We start from the raw sequence: 13,721 nt of genomic DNA, 5'->3' as shown, positions 1-13,721 counted from the left end.
GACCACTGACATTCACTGCAGGAGTGGAGTTGTTTGTTTACGGCTCAGCATCAAAGGATTCAGGCAAATTATTTGACTCTTTGAGAGCTTTAATTCCTTTGATTATCACTTTTTTTATATATTTCATTAGAGGTTATAAACGCTGACTCCCTCCAGAGTAGACATCATACAACCGGTTTCACTTGACTGGCAAGCTAACCTGATGTTTATTTGCAGATTATGGGAAGTGTAACTACTAAACTGCATCAATCTTCCCCTACTGATGATAGCACCTCTCTCTCTCTCTCTCTCTCTCTCTCATCAGGTCATGGCTGAATCCAGTATATCTTCCACTGATGGGAAGTTAGCTGAAGAATTTGCTGTTCCCGCCCATGTTGAGGAGGTCAAGGCAAAGATGTCTGCTTTTGCGACCCAACATGCGGCTGCAGGTCGCCAGGTGGTTCTCATCACGTCCGGGGGCACCAAAGTTCCCCTCGAGTCGCGCACTGTCCACTTCCTCGATAACTTCAGCAGTGGCAGACGAGGAGCCTGCTCTGCAGAGTACTTCATAGACTCCGGCTACGCTGTCGTCTTCCTGCACAGGCACCGCTCCATCTACCCTTATACTCGAATGTTCTCGACCATAAATGTGCTGGATGCCCTGCAGTTCACAAGTGGGGATGAAGCATCTGGCTTCTCCGGTGAAGTGCTAGTTAACCAACAGGTGCTTCCTAACATAGCCAAAGTGCTGAAGAAATACCAGGGAGTGAAAGATGGCGAACTTCTCCTGCCCATTGAGTTCAGCACTCTGTCAGAGTATCTGCATCTTCTCAAAGCAGCAGCACAGGCACTCAGCACTATAGGTACAGATTAATAACAATTCACAGGTTGAAGTCCTTACTGAACAAATTATTCATAATCTGTTATCCAATGTTTTTTCTGCACTTAGGACCAAAGGCCATGTTTTATTTGTCGGCAGCTGTGTCTGATTTCTATATCCCAGCATCTGAGATGCCTGAACACAAAATCCAGTCTTCAAATGGTCCTCTTCAAGTGAGTAGGAATACTGCTGTACATTCAAGATTTCAGTTTCTAATTAAGACTGAGGTGACTGTATGGTTCTAGGCATGGAAGTGTTGATTTTGTACGTGATATCCCATACTTTTGATCCTGTGCCATCATCAGGTCCAGTTTTTGTTTATTCAACACTTGTTTATGACCAAATACCTGCAAAGCAAACTAGAATGGAAATCATTAGAATGTTTCAAATTTAAAGGGTTCCCTGAGCTATCTCTCCTGTAGATTTGTGTTATGTTACTTAAAAACAAAGAAAAGAACAGGGGTGAAAACATAGTCTCTTTGGTTGAGGTAATGATATTCTGGTCAGCCTAAACTGTAGTAAATGTTTGCATACTAACATGATAAACAAACCGGCTAAGCATGTTAGCATTTAACTTAAAGCACTGCTGTGTCTAAGTACAGCCTCACGGAACAGTAAGTATGGCTGTTGACTCAGTCCTGTTATTAATGATATATTTTTCTCTCCCTCAGCTTAGCTTGAACATGGTCCCTAAGATACTGTCCCCACTGGTGAAGGACTGGGCACCTCAGGCATTCGTCATATCTTTTAAACTGGAGACCAACGCAGCAATCCTGTTGGACAAGGCTCGTGGAGCTCTGAACAACTACAGGCACCAGGTGGTGGTGGCCAACGTACTGGACTCTAGACGGGGTTACGTGGTGGTGGTGACCCCAACAACTCAGGATGAGCTGATCCTCACAGATGAGGACGTGAAGCATGAGGTGGAGATAGAAGAGAGGATAGTGAGCAACCTGACAGCAGCACATAACAGGTTCATAAATCAACAAGTGAGTTGACAGTCATCACCTGAACATCTGAGTCAGTGACGCAGCTTTAAAGGGACTCTTACCTTTGTTGCATTTGAGAATCACAGCACATTCGAATCATCCCGCCTTCCTCCAATGCCCCACCCCCTCGTTCCCATCCGCGGTGTTTTATTTGTTTGTTTTTCCCCCTGGGAGCGGCTGTTTCAGTACGCCGTGGACCACTTTGGTCTGCCATCGTCAGTCGCTACGGTCGCTACTCGCTACTGTCTGCCGTGGAATCAAAACAAACCCTCTAGTTGAGGACGCGCCTTGATGACGCGGGCCCGAATGCGCCACAAGAAGCAGACGGAAAACCTGCATGTCCATGCAGCAAACAGACAGGTCTGTCGGCCAATAAGGTCTTTCAGTCCGAAGAATTTTATTGGTTGAAGTTTTCACTAAATATTACGAGAGTGAAATAATTGTTTGTTTTAACTCCTGGTGGGTCTGTCTTGCATTTTAGAGTGTCATTACCTTATTAATACCAATTTAACCTTATCCACAAAAAGTGTAAAAATGCAACAAAGGTAAGAGTCCCTTTAAGTTCGGTCTGTTGCAGGGAGCTTAAATTCAATCTTCCCTGTTTTTGCTGTACATTTAGTTGTGGTTGTTGTTATTTTTTAACTTTTTTATAGTTTTTAGATTATACAAATCCAAACATACTGCCAGGCTATTTTAGTGAGTTCAGTAAATGGTAGATTGGAGTAAAACTAATTCTAAGATAACAGAATAATGGCATAATTTCGAAATAGGGGTCTTTCATCTACATGTATAAAGCCAATTTAGAATTAACCACAGTTTATAAACCATTCAGTTCTTTGAGATGTTCTACAAATACCTCACACTAAGCCTATGTTGCCGAGCCATATGTTTTTATCTGTAGTCATTGATTCTGACCAATTCTGAAAATTGTAATCAGTGATACAATTTTCAGGGTATATATCTAATGATACATTGTTAACATTGCCTGTCTGTCAAGCTCATCCAAGAAATTTTGTCGGAACCGAGAGTGGCACCCAGTACAGTTTTCTAAGAAAATACTTTCTGGTGACACCAAAACACTGTGCTTCACATAAACCAAATAAGCTGTTTCATCGCGTGAAAAAGTCCCAGACATTCCCTTCCCAAACTACTAGGAAAAATTCACTTGTCCATGGCATAATAAGCTCTTGACTCCAATGATTTGGACTTTATTTAGGGCCCAAGCACCGATGGTGGGAGGCAGGGGTGGACTGGCCATCTGGCATACTGGGCATCGTCCCGGTGGGCCGTTGACCCAATGTGGGCCGGTCTGGTCCGCTATGTTTTTTTTAATTTTATTTTCTCTTCATCCTCTCTAAATTCCCTTCAATTGGGCTGGCCAATTGGCTACAGATGGCTAGCAGTGTGTTGCCAGCATCGACACATATTATTGGTCTATTGTTTGTCATCGTCAATCAATCATTGGCTGACAGGCCCAGAGAGCCCTGACCGTGCTGTCAATCACAACACAAACCAGGGTGGGCGGGACCTCATGGCATTGGCTGAGGGAGTCGCAGGACGGGCTGCTGCTGAGACAGAAAAAATCAGTCAATACAACTAAACGCTCGGCTACAGATACAACACTTGAAAATGCCGATTTGCAACTATTTCCTCCAGGGTTGCTGTCGTTACGGCCATCCCTGTTGGATAAAACGTCCGAAGAGAGGAGGAGGAGGAGGAGGAGGAGCCAGAGGTAAAACTAACTATAAAATGAGTTTAAATGACTTATTCTGCCAGTGAAGTGTTTCTATAGCAGATCTGCTGTGTGGAAACACTTTCTTTTCCTCATCCCTTTAACATGGCACTATGTTTACTTTCCAATGGAGCCACTCAGATGTGTTGGTGTAATAACACCTGTCGTGTCAATTTCTACAATCCCACTTTAACAATTTACAGAATAGAAGATACAGAATATGGCATTAACTCCTATCGTTAGCTAGCTAGCAAGACTTACATTTCAACTGACACCTGTCGTGTCAATTTCTACAATCCCACCTTAACAACTTACAGACAGATATAATTGTAGGGAGTAAAATGCTGTTTGGTTGTTTCTCTAGCAGACAACCAGCTAGCAAGACTTACATTTCAACTGGAACGTCAATTGAAAATAAAAATTGATGCTGATAAACAGCCAGAATATTCAAAGTTTTCACACAAACGAACATCACAACTGTCCTAAACCACATCAGACTTTTATAAACTGGAAACTTGGTTTTGCAGCAAGACATTTATTGACTATAAAAAACAAGACACAACGAAAATACATAATAGGAGAGGTAGGCAAAGAATGTCACAGATTTGGGGAACAAATCCTCGCTTGATCGTACAAGTGTCAAATATACAATAAAAACTAAATAGTTTTGGGGAAGTTGAGAGTTTAAGAGTGTAAGAGTTATTCAGATCGTTCCTCACAGTATCAGGATCCATCATGGCTGCCTACAAACTTGTGCTGATCCGCCACGGAGAGAGCACCTGGAACCAGGAGAACCGGTTCAGCGGCTGGTTCGATGCCGACCTGAGCGAGACCGGGGAGAAGGAGGCGAGGAGAGGTGGCCAGGCCCTGAAAGATGCTGGCTTTGAGTTTGATATTTGCTACACTTCCGTGCTGAAGCGGGCCATCAGGACCCTGTGGCTGGTCCTGGACGGCATTGACCAGATGTGGCTGCCGGTGCACAGGACCTGGCGGCTCAACGAGCGCCACTACGGAGGCCTGACGGGTCTGAACAAGGCAGAGACCGCTGCCAAGCACGGAGACGCTCAGGTGAAGATCTGGAGACGCTCCTTCGATATTCCTCCTCCAGTCATGGGCCCAGACCATGACTACTACCCTATCATCAGCAAGGATCATCGCTATGCAGACCTGACTGACGAGCAGCTTCCGTCCTGCGAGAGCCTGAAGGACACCATCGCACGGGCGCTGCCATTCTGGAACAACGAGATCGCCCCTCAGATCAAACAGGGCAAGAGGGTGCTCATCGCCGCCCATGGAAACAGCCTCAGGGGGATTGTTAAGCATCTGGAGGGAATGTCAGATGAGGCCATCATGGAACTGAACCTGCCCACTGGCATCCCCATCCTCTACGAGCTCGACAAAAACCTGAAACCTGTGAAGCCGATGCAGTTCCTGGGAGACGAGGAGACCGTACGTAAGGCCATGGAGGCCGTGGCTGCTCAGGGGAAGGCCAAGAAGTAAAGTAATGGGAGAACAAAGACCACTCTCTGTGGGTTAGAGTCCCAACTGGCCTCAGATCAGTGTTTTTGTTTCCAAGCCCTAATTTATTTTTGGACAATCTACCGTAGATTGTTGTCAGAGACGACTTCACTCTACAAGCACAGTGCAGCGAGAGTAGATGGTGAAGGGTTCGGATATATTAGAGAGCCACAGTCACTAGACGAAAAGCAGTATTATTGTCACAGTGAACCTCTACGGACAGGCCTAATCCCCTGCTGTAACCAACTGTTTCCATAATGTTGCCTCGGCGTTCGCCAGTGAAGACAAGGTGGGTCTATCGGCGTTTGCGGACCATAAGGGGGATTTGGAGAACAAAGGAGAGAGCCGCGGGGGGTCTCCCTCCGCCGCGCGGACAGTTCGCGACGTGTGATCTAATTAGCATATGAATCGGAGTCCAGCCGCTGGCTAGAACCTCTCTCTACTCACCATTGGAGGATACCACAGACCCTTGAAACTAATGTCACTCGTGATTGGTTGGTAGAAGTGTTGCTATTGGTCACCTTATAGGTCATTGCAGTGCACACGTGGGGTATACCCCGCCCACAAATTTACGCTGATAATTATAATAACCATAATAATAAATTATTATTAATAATATTGTTGCTCATATTTGTTAATATGAACTATCAGTTCATTGATCTGCATCAAGGGACCACCACTGCATAATCACCACTCTGGTTCCTATTAAAGGGAAAATAACACCCAAAAAACACTGCAGATTTATTCATACCATTGTTATCATATTGGCAACACTATATCTATGACGTCAATATGCAGTTTTGGGACAAAGAGAAAAGCAATGCTGCAATTGTTGTAAATTAAAACTTTATTTACAAAACTGGCATCAAGTTTGAGGGTCTCATGTCTGGCTTAAAATGTTTCTGTGCACCCTCTGGATCGTAGGACCTGGGCGGCAGTCTATCCGAATCTGCCCCATTATACAGCCGCCTGTGGCGAGTTGCTCCGTATTTTGGATCGGCTTCCAGCCTAGTCTGGAGTGTTGCACACAGGTCGGAGAGCTCCCTGCTGCGGAAAGATGGAGGCCGCACGATCCACCCAGACAACCCGCAATATGAGCCGTCCTCCTCATCCGACATCATGTCGATGGTGGTTCCCCTCCAGAAGTCCGACTCATCTGGCACCAGGACACTCTGTCTCGCTCCAAGTAACTGAAACAAATCAGTAAAATGAGCACAGTGCAATGACACAATACATTATAATAATAATCTGTGAATTACTTTGTGTAATTGCAGTTATCTTACCCTCTTCCTTCTCTGCCGAGACCGAGCTGCATTTCTCCGTGCCTCTCCCATTGCCTGATGCTGTGGTTGTCCATAGCAGAAGTTCCGCCTTATTGTGGCATAATACGTCTTACAAGCAGCTGGAAACCAACATGAGTATTATTAGTTCAATACGATTAAAGCAAGTAAAGCAGTCACTGAATCACTGTAATATCTCCACATTAAAACACTACAACACAATTACTACAGTTACTTACATGAAATTACGTCGGGTCCGATATAGCGCCAAGCCGGACTTTCCGCGAGTGAATCCACCAAATGAGAAGTCACGGCCTCGTTGAGCCGGGAGCTCACGCTGTGAAAACATTATGATTGAAAGAGTTCAGAGAGAGAACGTATTTCATGTAGGAACAAGGCGTATCTTTTCTTTTTAATCTTACCATTGCTCTGGATCGTAGCGCCTGCTATTTGTGTCCGAGTTGTGAAGACGTCGAACAGTTTCCTATAAAATACAAAAGAACACAACCATAGTTAGTTGTTTACACGCCGTGCAGAATGTAAATTACGTGGTTTAGCAGTTACCAAAATGGCTTATTTTTAGCTTAAAACTTACCGCAAGCCTGGGACACTGCGCTCGTCTTTTTCTTTTCGGCTCCAACCCGCTAGGAAGGTTACTGCCCAGGGCAGTCAGCCGCTCGTCCACGGACGCTTGTATCACGGCGTCGGCTTGAGCTTTCTCGTCCATCCGCTGATGCAACTCACGGTGCAAAACAGTGAGCTGGCGAGACAAGCCATTTATCGCCGCTAGGAGAACCCGGTCTGTGGATGCAGGACAGCTTGAAGCACTGCGACTCCGGTCGGGAAGCTCTCCGTTGTTCAGCGGAGTTTCAGGCAATGGAAAGAGGCGTCGTCCGGCCATCGTGAATATATGGTAGTAATATCGCTATGGATTAAAAGCAGTGGATCCGATAGCAATATTGCCGGAAATAAATGTCCGGTAGCCCCGGGCAACGGTTTATATGCTCAAGTCTCGCGAGGTCTTCCACGTGACCATGTGCTCGCACGTGATTGGACGATCCATCTGATGACGTAGACGAGTGACCAGCAACACAAACAGATGAGACAGATCGCTGTTTTATTTACTATTTCATGATGGAAGTCCGTAGACAGAGACCCAGGCGAGTTTGTGGACATTGTGACAACGATCTCTCTAAAACACAGTTTTATGAGCATAGAAAACTGTATTTCTTAAATGGATTTTGGGTTAGAAAATCTGAAATAGATCAAACCGAGACTGTACATAATTCAGTGGCATCCAGTCAAGACCATGGACAACACCATACCGGCAACAGTAACGCACCCGTGACGTTAGAAGATCTCGGAGAGACCTCGGTAACAGAGATTGAAGAAACTGAGGAAATGCATCTACGGCCCGACGACCCTGAAAACGACTTGGAAAGACAGATTCCAGAAATGTTCCCACCAACTGATACTTCAGACAATGGTAAGCAGCATGTAACGTTATAATAATGTTATCTATTGGCAAGATGAAAGTCTTGTTCATGAACAATAATTTGTCCTAAGCGTTCACATATAAACGCATCCTGTTTTGTGTGGCACAGAGTGGTTAAAAATATTTAATTGATCATTAATGTATCTGCCATACGGTTGGATGTTTTTCAGACGAAACGGAAGATGACCAAAGCATTCATCTGTACCTGGACTCCAGCGATTCAGAGTCAGTGCAAGATGATGACGAAGACATTGTGGTAAGCATTTGGAACATAAAAAAAGTGTACAGAACAGGGCCGGGTCTAGACAGGCATGTATGAGGGGGCAGCCACAAATCTTGAGGGGGCATTGTGCTTTATTATATTATTATTATTATAAATTGGGATTTAGTTTGAGGGGGCACAACATTTATTTGAGGGGGCCAGGCCCCCTCTTGCCCCTGCCTAGACCCGGCCCTGGTAAAGAATGTTGTTTGTGTAACTATGAGGCAAATCAATTGTAAATTCTAAGCTTGTTGTTGTAGATGTGCTGGGTGTGGTCTTTTCAGAGTGAGGCTGCACACTTAAGTGCCTTTTCACTTTCAAATGGGCATGTCCATGTGCTGCATATGGTCTATTCAGAGTGAGGCTGCACACTTAAGTGCCTTTTCACTTTCAAATGGGCATGTCCATGTGCTGGGTGTGGTCTTTTCAGAGTGAGGCTGCACACTTAAGTGCCTTTTCACTTTCAAATGGGCATGTCCATGTGCTGCAGATGGTCTATTCAGAGTGAAGCTGCACATTTGATATCCCTTTCAGAGTGAAACTGGCCATTTGCTATAGCTTGCTACCTGTTTGTTTGGAGCCATTTTTTAAGTTGTACTTTAAATCTGTACAGGATGACTACATGACTGAGGAGGAGGACGAAGAGGGGGAAGGTCAGGCAGATGATCAGAGTGAAGTCTATCCAAACATGCAAGCTGGAGAGGAACATGAAACCAGTCAGTCTTCAGAAAAGCCAGAACACTTACTGATGAAACTTCTGGCTGTGACGATTTTGTCATGGCAAGCAACCTTCAAGATTTCTGACAATGCCATCAAATCCCTTCTTCTGTGCATCAAACAGTTAATGTGGATAATGGGGACAGTTCTCTGTAGTGATTCCCTGGCTACCTTCGCGAACAATATGCCAAAGACCTTATTCTCTTTGAGGGGCTGGACAGGCATCCTCCGTGACAATTTTTTACAATATGTGGTTTGTCCAAAATGTATGGCCGTATACATTCCAAAAGAAACCTATGAGCTCAGGTCGGATGGTACAAGGGTGTGCAAGACTTGTCGCTACATCCCATTCTACAAACACCCACATAAGAGGTCTGCACTAAGGAAAAAATGTGGCTCTGCCTTGCTAAGAAAAGCAAAATATTCCAGTGGTAAAGAGTATGTCTATCCAATACGACCGTACTGTTACAACAGTGTTGTAAAGTCTCTGGAATCACTTGTTAAAAGACCTGGATTTGATGAGAGATGTGACGAATGGCGAAAACGTAATATACCTGAGGGTGTGTTAGCAGATGTTTATGATGGACAAGTATGGCAGGATTACCTGTATGTGAATGGAGAGCCTTTTTTAGCAGAGCAAAATAATTTGGCATTGATGCTGAATGTGGACTGGTTCCAACCTTTCAAACATGCACCATATTCAGTGGGAGCCATCTACTTGGTCATTTTAAATCTACCTCGTGAAGACCGTTTTAAGGAAGAAAATATGATTCTTGTTGGACTAATACCTGGCCCAAAGGAGCCATCACTTAACATAAATGCTTTCTTAGAGCCCCTGATTGATGAGCTCCAAGAACTCTGGCATGGCATCATTTTGGAAGACAGCTCTTTCACAGGACATCGGGTTTACAGAGCGGCACTGCTTTGTCTGTCATCAGACATTCCTGCAGCCCGAAAATGTGGAGGCTTTGTTGGACATGGAGCATACAGAGGTAATTGAAACATTTAAAAATTTGCTTTGCACTATTTAATTAATAAATATTGAACAATGTAGATGCTTATAATGATATAGTTATATTCTTTCATTGAATGCTCAAGTACAAATATGTGTGTTTAACATATTACATTTAACTCTTGCAGGATGCCATAAGTGTTTGAAGACGTTCAGCAGGAAAGAATTTGGAGCAAAAATGGACTACTCTGGATTTGAGCGGTCTTCATGGGAGCCACGGTCATCAGAGGTTCACAAACACTTCGCCGGAATATCCAGACGGGCAAAGACGAAGGCAGAACAGAAAAAAATTGAACACCAGTATGGAGCTCGATGGTCAGAACTTTTCCGCCTGAGTTACTATGATGCCATCAGATTTGTCGTCATAGATCCTATGCACAACCTTCTCCTTGGTACAGCAAGACATGTGTTCAGACTGTGGACGGAACTAGGAATATTGACAACAAAGAGCCTTGATGAACTTCAAACTAGAGTAGAGATAATCAAAGTACCTTGCGAGGTTGGAAGAATTCCCCTGCGAATTTCATCTGGTTTCACAGGATTTACAGCAGATCAGTGGAAAAACTGGGTAACAATTTACTCTCTGTTTTGTCTGAAAGGGCTTATTGACAGCAGACATTATGACATGTGGTTTGACTTTGTGCAGGCTTGTATCATACTCTGCTCCAGAGTGATATCCACCAAGAGACTGGAAGAAGCGGACAAATACCTGCAGTCATTTCTCTCAAAATTTGTCGAACTGTTTGGCCCATTGCACTGCACCCCGAACATGCATTTACATCTGCATTTGAAAGAGTGCATATTGGACTATGGACCTGTTTATTCTTTCTGGTGTTTTTCATTTGAGCGTTTTAATGGGATACTGGGAAAGTTTAACAACAACAATAGGACTATTGAAGTTCAGATTATGAGGCAATTTCAGCAGAGTCAACAGCTTAGTATGCCATGGACGTGTAAATATGGGGCTGAGATTGCTAGTATTTTGGGAGGACAAAGAGTTGGAACTTTGACACGCGATGACACAACTGATATGCTTTATGTGAAGCACAGTGTTTTGGTGTCAGCAGAGAGACTTCTCTTAGAAAACTGTACAGTGGTGCCACTCTCTCCATTCCAACATATTGTTTTGGATGAGCATGACAGGAATGCAATGTTATCAATGTATCATCAGATGTATCCTGACAACTGCATCACTGATGTTAACTGTTTTGCAATGACATGTAAAAGGGTCACACATTTGAATGTCACATATTCCATAGATGGCACAAGGTCAGAAAGGTCAGCATATGTTTATGCTAAGTGGTGTGCAAACACTAATAGCTTTGAGGAACCGATCCTTGACCCTCTTACCGAACAGCGACCAGGTATTATTAAGCAGTTCATAGTTCTGAATGTCATGAGAAACTGTACAGCAATCAAACATGTTATTGCCCAAGTGTCCTGGCTTCATCCCCACCCGGACAGATATTTTTATGGAAAGCCGGTAGAAGTTTGGAGCTTACAGAGCACAGACACATCATACCCAGCATCATTTCTTCCTGTTGAGCGGATTGCTGGTAGATGTGTGGTGAACACTTCCTCTGTGCATTTAACCAGCACAATTGAAAAAGTGAATGTAATCATGCCACTCTGTACAGTTGTTGAGATTTAGGATTGTGTTTTAGATAACAATAAAATTTTGAAATAAAGTGCATTGTTTCATTTCTTTGACTGCATTGACCTTTGTTCGTGGTATACAATAAAATTCATTATAGCACACTTACCTACTTAAGAACAATTTAAAATTTCAGGTTTAATATTTATTTTAAGCCTGGTTTACACAGCCAGATAGTTTGTTGATGCCTCTTACACATTGGTGTTATCTGCTCTCAGGGAAACTGATTTGCATTTGTAAAGCTCAGAGCATTGTCATTTGCATGTGAAAGCGTCCTCTAGGGGTTGGAGCAGGGGGGGTCAAATCTCAACAGCTCACAGACTTGACAACTGCAGGAACCCTGAGCGTTTCCTTTGCTGCCTGCAGATACGTGTGAAAGTCGTTAACCGAAGGATGTGCCAACACTTCTCTGCGACACAGATTGACACAAACGCTTCTTTTCATGCAGTGAGTTCTCAAGAGATTGTAAGTAATTTTTGCCAAAATAGATGATCGTTGTTCTAACCTTAAATGAGGTAGCGTTGAACTGAAATCAACAGTATAACTGAAAAAGAAAAGAAAGTTTCTTAATTTGAATACTTGAATATTTAACTAATGGCCTTTCTAGTAAGTTAAACATTCCTGTTTGAAATGGATATTATAGTTTTAATGTCTTGTTAGATGAGAAGAGTTAAATCCTTGCTGTGAACAAAGACTGGGAAACGTTTACAGAATCATTTGGGAGAAATGACTCATGAATCTAACTTTTCTAAGCATGTTATTGATGCATTCCCACTAGACGAAAAGCAGTATTATTGTCACAGAAAATCTCTTTGGACAGGCCTAATCCCCTGCATTTACCTACTGTTTCCATGACGTTACCTCGGCGTTCGCCAGTGACAATAAGCTGAGAGAAAGGACTTGAACGTCCCATATGGGGGATATGGAGAACAAAGGAGAGAGCCGCGGGGGGGCTCACGACGTGTGATCTAATTAGCATATGATTCGGAGTCAAGCCGCTGGCAAGAGCATTCCACACGTGGGGTAAGCGGGAAATCATAAAACCAACCACTGATGAAAAAAAAAAAAGGCAATGTAATAACAAATACCACATGTGATACATTTCAAGTATACTGTCTGATTTTTATTGTAAGGAAATGTTCTTGAAAGGCATACAGCCTTGTAGGGTGCCTACTCTGGGTTAACAGGCTTCTCTCTTTTCAGATAAATTCGTGGTGCCTTGTTTTTGTGCTGCCAAAGCAAGAGGCAGAAGCCACTGGCACTGCCCAAGTTGGCCGATGGTAATTCATCGCCTAAAGGACTTGGATAAGCCCTTCAAAATAAAGCATGGTATGTGTAATTTCTCATCATTTACATGAGATATAGGTCATCTTAATAATGTCTTAATATGTCATGTGCAGCTGCATAGTCAACCATATATATGTTTTTCAAGTGGCTTTTGTTATAAAATACTATTTTAGGGGTAACAGAATGTGAACTGTTGATGCTCTGAAGCAGTTTTAGCTTCTACCAGATGTACAGTAGACGACAGCAGGATCAGAAATTTCCTCATGACATTACTGTTATCTGTGTGTATGCATAGTGTGATTTGATATCATGGAGGACTAGTAACCCCTCCAGGTCTTTCCCCCCAAAGTCCCTTGAAATGATGCTGCCTTTTACTTATGTACCAACCTGAGACCAAGTGAGTAGCCTGAAGTGAGGCAACGCTCGTTTGCTATGTTGGGTGATCTAACTAAGGCCTTTTTCTATGTGAAGCCTTGTATTGGTGAGCCTGTATTCATAGGAATTGACTCTGGGAGAGGGTCAGTGGCGAAGGGAAATCTCAAAGATTGTTTATCTTTTTTTCATGCATGATCATGAGTTATAACATAACTTGAATTATTTGTTCCTATACAGGCCCCCTAGGAGAACGGCCCTGCAAGGCTGAATATGACTGGGGCAGTTTTTGCTGCTGGCATATTTTGCCATTAATTTGCCAAAGTTTTGCATTTCAATTGTTGGAAAAAAATAAATAGTTTTAAAGAAGTGAAAAGCAATTTGGTCTGATTTCTTTTGAGAGATGATTTAAAAGGTTCCTCAGATTTTTACCTTTTAAATTTAACCGTAGACTTATTTTAATAGAACCCCTCTTGGGTCTTCTTCAGGTCTTATTAGGCACTTGAAAAACAAAACATTTTTATCTGAGCTGTGAGGTCCTTCC

At 43.3% G+C, this 13,721-nt stretch overlaps 2 protein-coding genes across 2 annotated transcripts; both read left to right on the top strand.

Annotated features, from left to right (window-relative positions):
* Positions 1-298: 298 nt before the first annotated feature.
* On the top strand, positions 299-1,857 carry LOC133026417 (phosphopantothenate--cysteine ligase-like). The gene is made up of 3 exons (XM_061093314.1): positions 299-842; positions 929-1,032; positions 1,531-1,857. Exons 1-3 carry the CDS (start codon positions 308-310, stop codon positions 1,855-1,857), a joined length of 966 nt encoding a protein of 321 aa, XP_060949297.1. The 5' UTR covers positions 299-307.
* A 2,452-nt stretch (positions 1,858-4,309) lies between these two features.
* Positions 4,310-5,081, top strand: LOC133026186 (phosphoglycerate mutase 1-like). The gene has a single exon (XM_061093051.1). It carries the CDS (start codon positions 4,316-4,318, stop codon positions 5,078-5,080), a length of 765 nt encoding a protein of 254 aa, XP_060949034.1. The 5' UTR covers positions 4,310-4,315; the 3' UTR covers position 5,081.
* Positions 5,082-13,721: the final 8,640 nt, after the last annotated feature.

This window comes from Limanda limanda, chromosome 19 (genome assembly GCF_963576545.1).
Source record: "Limanda limanda chromosome 19, fLimLim1.1, whole genome shotgun sequence".
NCBI lineage: Eukaryota > Metazoa > Chordata > Actinopteri > Pleuronectiformes > Pleuronectidae > Limanda > Limanda limanda.
This window is presented reverse-complemented; position numbering and strand designations above follow the sequence as displayed.